The sequence below is a fragment of the Eucyclogobius newberryi genome, unplaced genomic scaffold, assembly GCF_026437365.1.
Source record: "Eucyclogobius newberryi isolate DKJ021-1_F unplaced genomic scaffold, fEucNew1.0.hap1 SCAF_16, whole genome shotgun sequence".
NCBI lineage: Eukaryota > Metazoa > Chordata > Actinopteri > Gobiiformes > Gobiidae > Eucyclogobius > Eucyclogobius newberryi.
This window is the reverse complement of record NW_027315790.1, coordinates 1,010,479-1,026,185: the sequence shown is the minus strand read 5'-3', so window position 1 is coordinate 1,026,185 and position 15,707 is coordinate 1,010,479. Positions and strand designations below refer to the sequence as shown.

Genomic DNA, 15,707 nt, shown 5'->3' with positions numbered 1-15,707 from the left:
TCTGCCGTTTGCGCAGATAAAGTCCGAATTGCGTCAAATTAGAATCAGTTGTTAAACTCTTTGCCCTAAACCTACTTGAAGTGAAATAAATTAATTTGGCGCCACAGCGCCCCCTACAGATTTTATATGGAGGTTAAATGTTTAGTTTTGCGAAATTATATGAAATTTGACACACAACTCAATTTTAGCATCCCATCAAAAAAGTCTATGAGACCCATGTCATAATTGTTATGGCGTTGCCGTAGTGATGACCAAAACCTCCCACGTTATTCCAATGGGGAAATCGCCTGAACATGTTTACACTTTAGACTTTCACAAACTCCTCTTAGGGCGTTAGACATATTAACCTGAAATTTGGTGGGACTCATCTTCAGGACCATCAAAAGTTATCCACATTTTCATTCAAAGAGTCACGGTGTCTGTGCGGCAAAGCCGCACATTTTGTCAAGAATTCAAAATAAAATGTCTTTTTGATGGTAAAACAAAGGGGAGAAGATGTGACAGCGTCACAGATTCAGCAGTAGGCGTAATAAAAGGACAATTGGGGCGCGTTAGCGCCCCCTCCTCTTGCGGCGTGGCGGCGGCGTGGCGAGGGCTGATCATTGCCGCTTGCGGCTATATTTTTTATTATTATTATTTATTATTATTTTTGGTACTTTTAATTGTTCAAATATCTGTTTATTTAAACTGTTGTACACAGTCTTGTTTTTATTGAAACGTTTGCTCTGTTTGAGAGGAAAGTGTCTTTGTCCAGGCGTCTCAGACTGTGACAGTGTTTGTCCATGTTACAGTGACACAAGAGGACACAAGAGGACACAAGAGGACACAAGAGGACACAAGAGGACACAAGAGGACACAAGAGGACACAAAGCAACTGGAAACTCCTTTTACAGTGAGAAAAGTCCGTATTTATAAAGGACTCTGGAGACTTTCTGGAGCTGACACTCTGAACCTCGCTTACTTTTCTGGAATTGTTTAACTCGTGTTTTTAATCTCACAAGTCACACTGAAAGTATCCTGTTACTATGGAAACTGCTTTTGTTCTCCCTTTGCACAAAGGAGGCCAGAAAAATTATCTGAATAATTTCTGTCCAATCTCAAAACTTTCCTGCCGAGCGAAACTCTTGGAGAAGCTAAGAAGTAACCAGGAGCTTTCTTAACCAAATATTCAATTTTAAATAACTACAGTCTGGATTTAGACAAGTGTATAGTACTACCACATAGTACTACATAATACTACATAGTACTATCACAGCTGCTACCAAAGTTATACATGATGTTGCTATTGCATTGGACAATCATGAAGAATGTGCTGCTGTTTCTGTTGATCTGTCAAAGGCTTTGATTCAGTGGATCACTGGATTCTCTTGGATCACTGGATTCTTCTGGATCACTGGATTCTTTTGGATCACTGGATTCTCTTGGATCACTGGATTCTTCTGGATCACTGGATTCTCTTGGATCACTGGATTCTCTTGGATCACTGGATTCTTCTGGATCACTGGATTCTCTTGGATCACTGGATTCTCTTGGATCACTGGATTCTCTTGGATCACTGGATTCCCTCAGTTTACTGGATTCTCTTGGATCACTAGATTCTCTTGGATCACTGGATTCTCTTGGATCACTGGATTCTCTTGGATCACTGGATTCTCTTGGATCACTGGATTCCCTCAGTTTACTGGATTCCCTCAGTTTACTGGATTCTCTTGGATCACTGGATTCTCTTGGATCACTGGATTCTCTTGGATCACTGGATTCTCTTGGATCACTGGATTCCCTCAGTTTACTGGATTCGCTTGGATCACTGGATTCTCTTGGATCACTAGATTCTCTTGGATCACTGGATTCTCTTGGATCACTAGATTCTCTTGGATCACTAGATTCTCTTGGATCACTGGATTCTCTTGGATCACTAGATTCTCTTGGATCACTAGATTCTCTTGGATCACTGGATTCTCTTGGATCACTAGATTCTCTTGGATCACTGGATTCTCTTGGATCACTAGATTCTCTTGGATCACTAGATTCTCTTGGATCACTGGATTCTCTTGGATCACTGGATTCTCTCATATTACTGTGTTCTCTGCATACAGTATCACCCGCTTGTATGCAGAGGATGCAGTTATGTGTGCTAGAGCGCCCCCTGCAGCACAAGTGATTAAAATATTATAATATAGAAATTTCACTCCAACAACAAAACTGTTAATTTAATGAATTCAAATTAAACTAAATGTATGGTCTCCAAAAGACGCTCTAGAGACCCAAAACATATATCGATTCTTACGCTTGATGGTCATGTGATAGTATTCTATTACAAGTACTCTATTACAAGAACTCTAATAGAAGTACTCTATTACAAGTATTTTATTAGAAGTACTCTATTACAAGTACTTTATTAGAAGTACTCTATTCGAAGTAATCTATTATTAGACCGGCTCCAGTGAAGGGCTCTGAGGGTGAAATGTGGCCCTTCTATTTGTGCGGGTCAAGATCCTCGCTGCAGAGTTCTGGACCAGCTGCAGACGAGAGAGTTCCTTCTTGTTAAGACAGGAAAACAAGCTATTACAGTAGTCTAAACGTGAGACACAAAGGCATGAATTATAAGTTCCAGGTCATTTTGAAACACAATTATCCAGAGTTTAGAGATTTTCCTCAACTGAAAGAAACAGTTCCTCGTCAACAGCTGGAGTGGTGCTCTAAAGACATGTCTTTGACAAAGACATGTCTTTAGAGCTCTAAAGACATGTCTTTGTCAAAGACAACACCCAAGTTTCTAAGACTTGGTTTTACAGTCTGGCCTAAATCACCCAAATACTGCTTTATCCCTGGAATGACATCATCAGGGGCAATAATCAGAGTTTCTGTTTTGTCTGTTTTTAGCTGCAGAGTTTTTACTCAGCCATTGTTTTATTTGCACTAAACAACTGACCAAAGAGTTCAGCTTCTGGATCTCAGAAGGTTTAAAAGAGCTGAATATCGTCATGAACAGGTGGTAGGACACATCACTAAACTCTTTAATGATCATTCCCAGGGGGATTATATAAAGCAGAAAAAAGACAGGACCCAAAACGGAGCCCTGAGGAACTCCACACAACAGATCAGCTGAGTCGGACATTATTTGGTTTGCAGCAACACTTAAGCTCCGACCGGATAAATATGAGGAAAACCAATGAAGAACTGACCCCGATCGTCCAATCAGGTCCCTCAGTCTGTTCAACAGGATATGATGGTCAACGGTGTCAAAGGTCAACCGTTCAGACAGATCCAAAAGAACTAAAACAGTGCATTTTCCAGAATCAGCAGACATCATAATGTCACTGGACACTTTCAACAATGCGGTTTCCGTAGAATGATGTTTGAGGAAACCAGTTTGAAAAGAGTCGTGAATGTTTGACTGATCAAGGAAATCGGACAATTGTTCAGAGACCACCTTCTCAAGGATCTTGGACATGAACGGGAGCTTTGATATGGGTCTGAAACCTTTTGGGGTCTGTCGGGTCCAAATTTGTTTTTTTCAGTAAAGGCTCAACTATGGCATGTTTAAATGGAGCAGGAAACACACCAGGAGAAAGAGAGAGATTTACCATTTTGGTCCCCCAGGGGCCAATAACATCAAACACTTTGAGGAAGAGCCTGCAGGGAAGGGCATCTGATGTACAAGAGGAGGGTTTACTCTTGGTCACCAGAGCTGAGATGTCTTCTAGAGTGACAGGCTTAAAAGAAGACCAGTTTTGGGAAACAGGCTCCACAGAAACAGGTTTATCAGACAAAATGAGTGGGATTTGGTCTTTGATCATCTTGATCTTATCGATGAAGAACCTGAGGAATTCATTGCTTTGCAGGAAACAGGAGTCACTGCAGCTGAAGGACAAACAATAGAATTTATAGTGTCAACCACTTTGGGGTTTTTCTTGTTCGATGTGATTAGCTGGCGGAAGTAATCAGATCTGGAACTTTCCATCATTTCATTGTTGATGACACAAGATCTCTGAGGTGTGACCTTTGACCTCAAGACTGGAGGTTTTCCACAGACGCTCAGTTTTCCAACATAGTCTCTTTAGGTTTAGGATATCTTCATTTATCCAAGGATAAGCTTTTTTCTGTGATGGCAAAGTGGATTTTACAGGTGACTGATCTAAAATGGATACACAGTGGCTGTTAAAGGAATTAATTAAACCGTCCACATCAAGACAATTCATAAACAAATGAGGATCAAACACAGCAGAACAATGACGGCTGCATTTGCAGTGATAATGCTCCTCTGAGACCTGATTGGTGATTGGGACCAGAGACATGCGGCTCAAAGTTAAATGTTTCAGTCAAGGTTAAAAGATCCTTTGCAGGGCATGATGAGCCATCGACCCAAATGTTAAAATCCCCAAGAATTAAAACATTTTCCAGCTTTATAATAGAAGACAAAAAGTCACTAAAGTCCTTTAAAAAGACAGCAGCAGGACCAGGGGGCCGGTAGACTAAAACACAGTAAAAGGACTTGAAGAACCAACCTTAATCATCTGTGATTCAAAGGAAGTGAAAGTTTGTGAGTCGATGTCTTTGTTTGGGATGCATTGGCACGTGTTTGGGATGCGTTGGCACGTGTTTGGGAGGCGTTGGCACGTGTTTGGGATGCGTTGGCACGTGTTTGGGATGCGTTGGCACGTGTTTGGGATGCGTTGGCACATGTTTGGGATGCGTTGGCACATGTTTGGGATGCGTTGGCACGTGTTTGGGATGCGTTGGCACATGTTTGGGATGCGTTGGCACATGTTTGGGATGCGTTGGCACGTGTTTGGGATGCGTTGGCACATGTAACGCATGTTTGGGATGCGTTGGCACGTGTTTGGGATGCGTTGGCACATGTAACGCATGTTTGGGATGCGTTGGCACGTGTTTGGGATGCGTTGGCACATGTTTGGGATGCGTTGGCACATGTTTGGGATGCGTTGGCACATGTTTGGGATGCGTTGGCACGTGTTTGGGATGCGTTGGCACATATAACGCATGTTTGGGATGCGTTGGCACATGTTTGGGATGCGTTGGCACATGTTTGGGATGCGTTGGCACATGTAACGCATGTTTGGGATGCGTTGGCACATGTTTGGGATGCGTTGGCACATGTTTGGGATGCGTTGGCACATGTTTGGGATGCGTTGGCACATGTAACGCATGTTTGGGCTGCGTTGGCACGTGTTTGGGATGCGTTGGCACGTGTTTGGAATGCGTTGGCACGTGTTTGGAATGCGTTGGCACATGTTTGGGATGCGTTGGCACGTGTTTGGGATGCGTTGGCACGTGTTTGGGATGCGTTGGCACGTGTTTGGGATGCGTTGGCACGTGTTTGGGATGCGTTGGCACGTGTTTGGGATGCGTTGGCACATGTTTGGGATGCGTTGGCACATGTTTGGGATGCGTTGGCACACATGGCTATACATTACTTTATGTTCACTGTTGCATCTATTTGAGTTGTGGAAATGCTGAGCTCAAACTGGAACAACTACAAGCTCTTCCTTTAAATCAGGGAAGAAAGAGTGTAAATTGTGCCGTAAGCGACCAATCAGACGCTCCCTGGACAGTAGCTCATCAGTGGCATGGAACAGTACCATGGGTCAGTACCATCGGTCAGTCTGCATCAAAAAGCAGCGCTGGGCCTAATTGCTCCCATTCCGGCTCTTCAGGGGACCACCACTCTGGCTCTGTGCAGCACAAACACCTTTTAATGATACAGTTTAATTGTTGTGGGAGGATCAATGTGGAGACTAGGGCGAGACTAGGGCGAGCGGGGACTGACCATTCAGAGTCATTAAGAAAGGGATGTGCAGTATAATGCTGTATTTTGGCTTTTTGAAAATGAAGTGACATTTTTCTTTTCAAAACTTTACTATGCCGTGCTGCAACATATTTGCCTCTAAAATACCCATTTCCACAAAGGAGGATTAATAGACGGAGTAAACACAGAGAAAAAAGGGAGGTAATGTTTCAGGAGCTTGTGTCTGAGACTGGAGTTGCTTTCCACTCCATTACTATAGAGAGAGCGCATCGCCTGGGCTAGAAAAGACCACAAGCTGATAAACCACGGGGCCTGGTTGGCTTCTCACCAACTACAAGCCCAGAGCCCCCATGGTGCAGATGACCGAAATCTTTTTACTCCAGGTTTGAGACCACCCTCCCCTCTCCCACTGTGGCCGCCCCTGCCAACCCAACCCCCTACAGATGTTAAAGGAGACCTCCAGTGCAAAGGAAAGAGCGTGTTCCTCGCCCAAGATATTCCATACAAAATGAATCACCGATAAGAGGTTTCACTATGTCTGTTAGGAATTCCAGAGGAGACAACTAAGGCCAATTTTTTGGTGACTTTTGAGGGTAAAAAACAGGAAGTGAAAACACCAGCAGAGGTGCACCTTAGAACTGAACTGCAAGAAAAAGATCCACTCATTTCAGATGCCCCTCCCCTGGTGAAGTGGTCCCTGCCCTGTGTGGACGGTCCCTCATCTGCCTGAAGAGTGGGTCCAGCTCGCCTCCGACGGTCCCTCTTCTGCCTGAAGAGTGGGTCCAGCTCGCCTCCGACGGTCCCTCTTCTGCCTGAAGAGTGGGTCCAGCTCGACTCAGACGGTCCCTCTTCTGCCTGAAGAGTGGGTCCAGCTCGACTCAGACGGTCCCTCTTCTGCCTGAAGAGTGGGTCCAGCTCCAGTCTCCTCGTGTCCGTCTGTCCGTCTGTGAGAGTGGGATCTCTCCTTCACTGGAACTCCTCCAGGTTTCTACGCTTTTTTCCCAAAGAGGTTTTTTTGTAGTTTTTCCTGGCCGAGAAGGAGAGTCTAAGGACAGAGGACCCTGGGACATCGTCCCTCGCCGCCACAGACATTGTTGATTCAGTTCTCCCTGTGGCCCTCAGAGGAAACTGTTGTTGTGATTTTGGGCCTTACAAAAATAAATTGATTTGATTTGATTTGACTTTGGGTATTTGAGTTGAAGTAAAGTTTATATATTAGGGAGATATTTTGATTGTTGCATGATCATTTGTTTTTGGCATCAGACTTTATTACATTGTATGAAGCTGTAGTTGTGAGGATGCTGAACAGAAACACGGACCTCCCACTTGGGATTATTTTCTTTGTTTTTTTCCTGAGTTTGTGTAGCACTGTATTGATTTACAAGATGTGTTAGCATTATTGGGTTAGGGTTAATCCTTAGCATTATTATGGCAATTGATGCAATATGACAAATGCAGAAGAACTGGTTGTTTATGGAGCTTAGGGGGAATGAATAATGCAACACAAGTCAAAATGTACATTAAATAATGTATCGGGGAAAACAAAAGTAAAGTTCAGTTCAGGTTGCCGGTAACAATTTCATCTAACAAATTATCCAGAGTACAACAAAAGGCACTGTATTAAAAAAACATAACATAAATCATCATCATCATCATCATCATCATCATCTTGCACAAACAATCATCATCTAAGGTTGTGGCGTAAATGCTTCCACTCGCACGTGCGCTACGTCACTATAAACAGTGACATAAACAGTGGCTTTAAACAAACCATGGGCGATCTAGCGGCACAACGTGTCAGCCGAACTAAGGATGAAGTGTTAAAATAATCAACCTAATTGTGTTTAATTCATTCATCCAGCCCTTATCTCTTGAACAGTGAATGAAAACTTCCTCCGCTAACGGAGCTCAGCACGACATGAGGCGGACATGTCAGCCGCGCAGAAAAACACAAATAACTATTTTGAAAACAGAATGAGCAGCAGTGATATAAGTAAAAAAAAGTGGAAGTAAAGCTTGCGATGGGCCAGCTTCGTCCAGAGTAGGCGCCAGCTGCCCAGCTGCCCAGCGCACAGGAGGACGAACACACATTACAATGAATATATTATCAGATTATCACCCACAGTAAAAACTCGCAGCTCAAAGTAATATAGTCACTATGCACCACACGCAGTGAGAGAGGGAGGCGGAGCAGACACTGGGTTAGGGTACACTTCAGACACTGGGTTAGGGTACACTTCAGACACTGGGTTAGGGTACACTGCAGACACTGGGTTAGGGTACACTTCAGACACTGGGTTAGGGTACACTGCAGACACTGGGTTAGGGTACACTTCAGACACTGGGTTAGGGTACACTTCAGACACTGGGTTAGGGTACACTGCAGACACTGGGTTAGGGTACACTTCAGACACTGGGTTAGGGTACACTTCAGACACTGGGTTAGGGTACACTTCAGACACTGGGTTAGGGTACACTTCAGACACTGGGTTAGGGTACACTTCAGACACTGGGTTAGGGTACACTTCAGACACTGGGTTAGGGTACACTTCAGACACTGGGTTAGGGTACACTTCAGACACTGGGTTAGGGTACACTTCAGACACTGGGTTAGGGTACACTTCAGACACTGGGTTAGGGTACACGTCAGACACTGGGTTAGGGTACACTGCAGACACTGGGTTAGGGTACACTTCAGACACTGGGTTAGGGTACACTTCAGACACTGGGTTAGGGTACACTGTGGACACTGGGTTAGGGTACACCTCAGACACTGGGTTAGGGTACACTGCAGACACTGGGTTAGGGTACACTTCAGACACTGGGTTAGGGTACACTTCAGACACTGGGTTAGGGTACACTGCAGACACTGGGTTAGGGTACACTTCAGACACTGGGTTAGGGTACACTTCAGACACTGGGTTAGGGTACACTTCAGACACTGGGTTAGGGTACACTTCAGACACTGGGTTAGGGTACACTTCAGACACTGGGTTAGGGTACACTTCAGACACTGGGTTAGGGTACACTTCAGACACTGGGTTAGGGTACACTTCAGACACTGGGTTAGGGTACACTTCAGACACTGGGTTAGGGTACACTGCAGACACTGGGTTAGGGTACACTTCAGACACTGGGTTAGGGTACACTTCAGGCACTGGGTTAGGGTACACTTCAGACACTGGGTTAGGGTACACTTCAGACACTGGGTTAGGGTACACTGCAGACACTGGGTTAGGGTACACTTCAGACACTGGGTTAGGGTACACTGCAGACACTGGGTTAGGGTACACTGCAGACACTGGGTTAGGGTACACTTCAGACACTGGGTTAGGGTACACTTCAGACACTGGGTTAGGGTACACTTCAGACACTGGGTTAGGGTACACTGCAGACACTGGGTTAGGGTACACTTCAGACACTGGGTTAGGGTACACTGCAGACACTGGGTTAGGGTACACTGCAGACACTGGGTTAGGGTACACTTCAGACACTGACACTGGGTTAGGGTACACTTCAGACACTGGGTTAGGGTACACTTCAGACACTGGGTTAGGGTACACTGCAGACACTGGGTTAGGGTACACTTCAGACACTGGGTTAGGGTACACTGCAGACACTGGGTTAGGGTACACTGCAGACACTGGGTTAGGGTACACTGCAGACACTGGGTTAGGGTACACTTCAGACACTGACACTGGGTTAGGGTACACTTCAGACACTGGGTTAGGGTACACTGCAGACACTGGGTAAGGGTACACTGCAGACACTGGGTTAGGGTACACTGCAGACACTGGGTTAGGGTACACTGCAGACACTGGGTTAGGGTACACTTCAGACACTGACACTGGGTTAGGGTACACTTCAGACACTGGGTTAGGGTACACTGCAGACACTGGGTAAGGGTACACTGCAGACACTGGGTTAGGGTTGAGTTCCTGATCTAAATTTGCAGATTGACAATAACTCTTGGATGAGAGTCAAAATGTTTCGTTTTTTCTAAAACTGAGTCAATGACTACAACTAAACCTTTTTCTAAAATATAAGGAGATTTGTGTACAAATATATTAGTGAATTTATTGCATTATTTATGGAAGTTTAATGTTTCTATCCAAACAAAAATGTTGAGTCATAAACTGTTTGCAGTGCATCCTTAATTTCAGTCCAAAACATTTTAACCGCATTTATGATGTCACTCACCACGCTGACTTTGAAGGCGTAGAGCAGGTCAAAGGGCAGGGCAGCCACTAGGTCGATGATGAACCAGGTGGTCAGGTAGTGGAAACAGATCTGCTGTGCATCGAAAATCACCTGGCCGGATTTACTGACATAACTGGTGCGGAAGTTAAACACAATGTCTGCAAAAGAGAGAAGATGGGATTCACTTGGCCTCCTGTGCTGTAACATCTGTAGCTGATTCAGTTACTTACATCGAGAGCTGTGCTATGGCAGCTCAGCAGGGAGAACAAGAGCAGACTGAGCGCACAACCTTGTGTGACACCTTCATTAAACGCTGTGTTGTTGATTCTTGTATTTTGAAATGAGGAACCCAGTTGCAGAAAGACAGGGACAGCCAAAGCACATACAATTTGAGTAATTCTATCTGAAGGGCTCGTTTTTGATCTTTGAGTTCTCTGTGTCCTGTTTAAAATAGAGTGGCGTTGTTGACAACCTTTAAGACAATTCATCTAAAATTAAATTCCAAACCCCATAATGTGTATACTGTTAACCCTTGATATGCCACAATAGTTTATCCTTGTTAAGTTTACTTCAGTAATTATAACAAAACATTTGAGTTTTCTTGTGCATCAGTACTTCAGCGTGTTTCCTCAAAACCAACAGTCAACAGTGAACCAACATTACTACAGGGACAAATTAAAGCTAAAAATATAGCTTATTTTCTACAATCAGATGAGTATCAGCCTATGGGGAAGCATTATGATCAATAGTGGATATCTTAAAAAATAGCAAATATTGGCCTGAAATATAGGCTAACCCAGTGGTACTCAAACTTTTATTCTGGCAACCCACTTTTTCTAATAAAAACTCACAACCAGTCATCAGTCTAGAGCTTTTTCAGACTGAATCAAAACCATAGTCCAAATTACATAGCATCTCGATGCTTAGGCGGGGCGGCTCGGGCGGGCTCAGGCGGAGCAGAGAATGCCAGAACTGCGGGACCCACAGGTTGTAAAATAAATGGATCAGCGCATCAACAGTGGACTGTGTGCGGGTCAATTCCACAACGCAAGGGGAGGTTGAGAACCAATGAGCTAATGGCTACATCAACCTACCTCAAAGAGAATATATTCAAGCATGGCCTCAAAGCCAGTGATTTTGTATCAAGTACTTTTGGCCAAAGTGAATGTTTATAGGGAGAAATATCTCTGCAGTTGTTAGTTTTTGTTGTCAGTGATGACAGCAAAAACAAGGCCAGATACGTTGCCCGGATTCGCGTTACCGGGGCCTCAACCTGGAGCCAGGCCTAAGGTGGGTGCTCGATGGCGAGCGCCTGGTGGCCGGGTCTTTACCCAGAGGGCTCGGCCTGGCACAGCCTGAACGAGCGAAGTGGGGCCGTCCACCACCTGCAGGAGGATCCGTAGGGGGCCGGTGCATGTTGGATTTCACCCCGGTGAACGAGAGGGTCGCGTCCCTCCGCCTTCGGATCGGAGACAGGTCTCTCACTGTTGTGTCGGCCTACAGGCCGAACAGCAGTGCAGAGTACCCAGCCTTCTTGGAGTCCTTGGGAGGAGTACTGGACAGTGCACCGACCGGGGACTCCGTTGTTCTACTAGGGGACTTCAACGCCCACGCGGGCAATGACAGTGACGCCTGGAGAAGGGTGATCGGGAAGAACGGCTTCCCCGATCTGAACCCGAGCGGTTTTCAGTTATTGGACTTCTGTGCCACGGATTGTCCATAATGAACACCATGTTCAAGCACAAGGGTGTCCATCAGTGCACATAGCACCAGGACACAGGCCGGAGGTCAATGATCGACTTTGATGTTGTGTCATCAGACCTCCGGCCGCGTGTCTTGGACACTCGGGTGAAGAGAGGGGCAGAGTTGTCAACCGATCACCACCTGGTGGTGAGTTGGATCCGCTGGCAGAGGAGGAAGCCGGACAGACTTGGCAGACCCAAGCGCATTGTGAGGGTCTGTTGGGAACGTCTAGTGGAGCCCTCTGTCAGTAGGGTATTCAACTCGCACCTCTGGGAAAGCTTCTCCCAGATCCCGGGGGAGGCTGGGGAGATTGAGTCCGAGTGGACCATGTTCTCCGCCCCCATTGTTGATGTGGCTGCTCGGAGCAGTGGTCGCAGGGTCTCCGGTTCCTGTCGCGGCGGCAACCCCCGAACCCGGTGGTAGACACCGGAAGTAAAGTATGTCGTCAGGCTGAAGAAGGAGGCCTATCAAACCGTCCAGCGCCTCATGAGGGGGGAGCAATGCTTCACCAACACTGTTTACGGTGCGGGTGGAGCCCTGCTGAGCTCGACTGGGGATGTCGTCGGACGGTGGAAGGAATACTTTGAGGACCTCCTCAATCCCACTGTCATGTTGGACTCCCCCAGGGCTGCCCTTTGTCACCAGTTCTGTACATAGTTTTTATGGACAGAATTTCGAGGTGCAGTCAGGGGTCGGAGGGTGTGGTCAGGGGTCGGAGGGTGTCCGGTTTGGGGACCACAGGATCTCATCTCTGCTGTTTGCAGACGATGTTGTCCTGATGGCTCCATCAAACCCGGACCTGCAGCTGCACTGGGACGGTTCGAGCCGAGTGTGAAGCGGCTGGGGTGAGAATCAGCTCCTCCAAATCCGAGGCCATGGTTCTCAACCGGAAAAAGGTGGCTTGGTCCCTCCAGGTGGGTGGGGGGTCCTTGCCCCAAGTGGAGGAGTTCAAGTATCTCGGGGTCTTGTTCACGAGTGAGGGAAGGATGGAGCGTGAGATCGACAGTTGGATCGGTTGCAGCCGCTGAATCGACTGTCACACAGGAGGAGCTCGGAGTAGAGCCGCTGCTCCTCCACGTCGAGAGGAGCCAGCTGAGGTGGCTCTGGCATCTGTTCCGGATGCCTCCTGGGTGCCTTCCACCGGGAAGAGGCCCCAAGGAAGACCCAGGACACGCTGGAGGGACTATGTCTCTCAGCTGGCCTGGGAACGCCCCGGGATCCCCCCAGAGGAGTTAGGTGAAGTGTCTGGGGAGACGGAAGTCTGGGAGTCCCTGCTTAGATTGGTGCCCCTGCAACCTGGTCCCGGATAAGTGGAGGAAGATGGATGGACGGATGGATCTCTGCAGTAAGCTAATGCCATTGTGACTCGATGACCTCGTGCCTTACCTATGATGAAGAGGATCTCCACAAATATGTCGCTGACCGTGGTGCTGCGAGTCAGCTCCTCGTCGTCACCAATGAAGCACACGTTGTAGGGCACGGTGACGGCCACATAGAAGGTGGCCAGCAGGATGAGCCAGTCCCAGCTGGCCTTCAGCGTGCTGTAGTGGAGTAAGATGAAGCGTGATTTCTTAGCCTCCGAGATCTTATACTCAGGGAGTGCAGGGAGGTCTCCAAACACATTCTGAAACAACAAAAATATACATAAATAAAATTATACTGTCAAAATCTAATTTAAATTATACTTTTCTTAGAAATAGATAGTGATTAAAAAACATAATGCAATGTATGCCTGCATGTTAACTATGCATATTTTATTCTAATTTTATTGTATACTCTGGACCCTCCAACAGAAACGTAACATATTGCACCTTAAAGACCTACGTTAAGTTAGGTTAAACTTTATTGTGGGCTCGCAGTGCTGCAGGTCACATTCCACACAATAACCAGACACTACACATCAGGGAAACAATCAGCTGGTCAGCACAATTTCAACACAAAAACATATGGCCATAACATGATTGCACATCAGTAAAATGCATGTGCTGGTAAAGAGACAAGAATATATTGCACCTGCCCAGTAAGAATAAATACAAGGCTAAGAATCCAAAACACTTCTTGTTTTCCTTCCATGGGTTCCAGTTTTACAATAGTGGATGTGAAACAAAAACATGGGGGATTCATATCACAGCCTCTGCACAGGCTGTGAGATGTTATTTTATAGGAATAAAAGGGTCAAACACATGCCATATTTAATTACAGGTATTGAAATACCATATAGAGCTAAGTGTAATGAGGCTAATTTATATGAAAAAATAACATGTGCAACATGCAGATATTTTATTGTAAAATATATAAAAATTCTAAATCTTGAACCGCCACCTTAACGTGGTGGAGGTATTTAAGCGTCCGAATGATCATAGGAGCTATGTTGTCAGGGATTTCATGCCCTTGAAAGGGTCACCAAAGGCAAACAGGTCATAGGTGATGGGTCGGACCAAGAGCGGTTCAGAAGACCTTTTTGACAAGTTTACAAAAAGGCCAGTTACGATGCCAGGATTGGCATTACCAAGCCCCCACCCTAGAGCCAGACCTGGGGTGGGTGTCTGGTGCAGTCTTTTTTATTCCCCAGGCCGATGGAGGTAGCGGGCTGGGGTGGGCTCGCTTACAGCCCCACAGCTCAGCCACCACTTGTTGGAGTTTACCGCGGTAAACAATAGGGTCGCGTCCCTACGCCTTCAAGTTGGGAACAGGTCTTGCAGGTGATTTGAACAGGTACCCAGTTGTTCAACGCCCACAAGGGCAACCATCGGAAAGAACAGCCTCCTTGATCTGAACCAGAGTGGCGTTCAGTTATTGGACTTCTGTGCTAGCCATGGTATGTGAATAACAAACGCCATATTCAAGCACAAGGGTGTCTATCAGTGCACGTGGTACCATGACCACGACACCCTAGGCCGACTTTGTCGTCTTCTTATCTGATCTTACGCCATGTGTCTTGGACACAAGAGAGCAGGGCAGGGCTGTCAACCAATCAGCGCCTGGTGATGGGTTTGATCCGCTGGCGGAGGAGGAAGCAGACTTGGCAGACCAAAGCGCATTGTGAGGGTCTGTTGGGAACGTCTTGCGGCGCCTACTGTCAGCAGGGTCTTCAACTCTCAACTCACACCTCCAGGAGAGCTTCTCAGAGATCCCGAAGGGGAGGCTGGGGAGATTGAGTCAGAGTGGACAATGCTCTCCCATTGTCAAGGCAGTTGCTCAGAGCTGTGGTCCCAAGGCCTCAGGTGCTTGTCGCAATGGCAACCCCCAAAGCCAGTGGTGGACACTAGAAATAATAAATAAATAAATAAAGGATTATCTTATCTTATCTTAAATAAGGGATGCCGTTAGGCTGAGGAAGGAGGCCTATCAAGCCTAGGTGGCTTGTGGGACTCTTGAGGCAGTTCTGTCGCAGAGGCAAAACCCCGGGACTGGGAGGAGTTTGGGGAGGCCATTGTTGACTATCAATCGGCCACAAAGAAATTCTTGCAATCCTTTGAGCGCCTCAGGAGGGGGAAGTAGTGCTTCACCAACACAGTTTATGGTGCGGGTGGAAACTTGTTGAGGTTGTCGGACGGTGGAAAGAATACTTTGTCACTGAGGTTTTGGGCAATCGTCTCTGTGGCAGGGCTCCGGGGATGGACGAGATCCGCCCTGAGTACCTAAAGTCTCTGGATGTTGTAGGACTTTTTTGGCTGACATATCTCGCCTGGCGGTCTGGGACAGTGCCTCTGGACTGGCCGACTGGGGTGGTGGTCCCTCAGGTGTGTGTTCCAACTACAGAGGGATCCTAGTCCTCAGCCTCCCCGGTAAGATCTATTCCAGGGTTCCGCAGAAGAGAATCCAACCGATAGTTGAAACATGGATTCAGGGAGAGCAGTGTGGCTTTCGTCCGGGTTGTACTGGACCAGCGCTTTTATCTCCATCAGGCTTGAGGGTTCATGGGAGTTTTTCAAACCAGTCCACATGTGCTTTGTGCTTTGTGCTTTGGAGCGTGTCCTTTGTGGTGTCCTTT

General features: G+C 46.6%; 1 protein-coding gene across 1 annotated transcript in view; it reads right to left on the bottom strand.

Moving 5' to 3' along the window:
* Positions 1 to 15,707, bottom strand: part of kcnh8 (potassium voltage-gated channel, subfamily H (eag-related), member 8) — a 127,030-nt gene that overhangs the window by 61,479 nt on the left and 49,844 nt on the right. Inside the window, exons 4-5 of the mRNA XM_072448412.1 lie at positions 13,100 to 13,337; positions 9,971 to 10,128 (exon numbers count right to left, since the gene is read on the bottom strand). Coding sequence (XP_072304513.1) covers positions 9,971 to 10,128; positions 13,100 to 13,337 — 396 coding nt within the window. The remainder of the gene's footprint in view (positions 1 to 9,970; positions 10,129 to 13,099; positions 13,338 to 15,707) is intronic.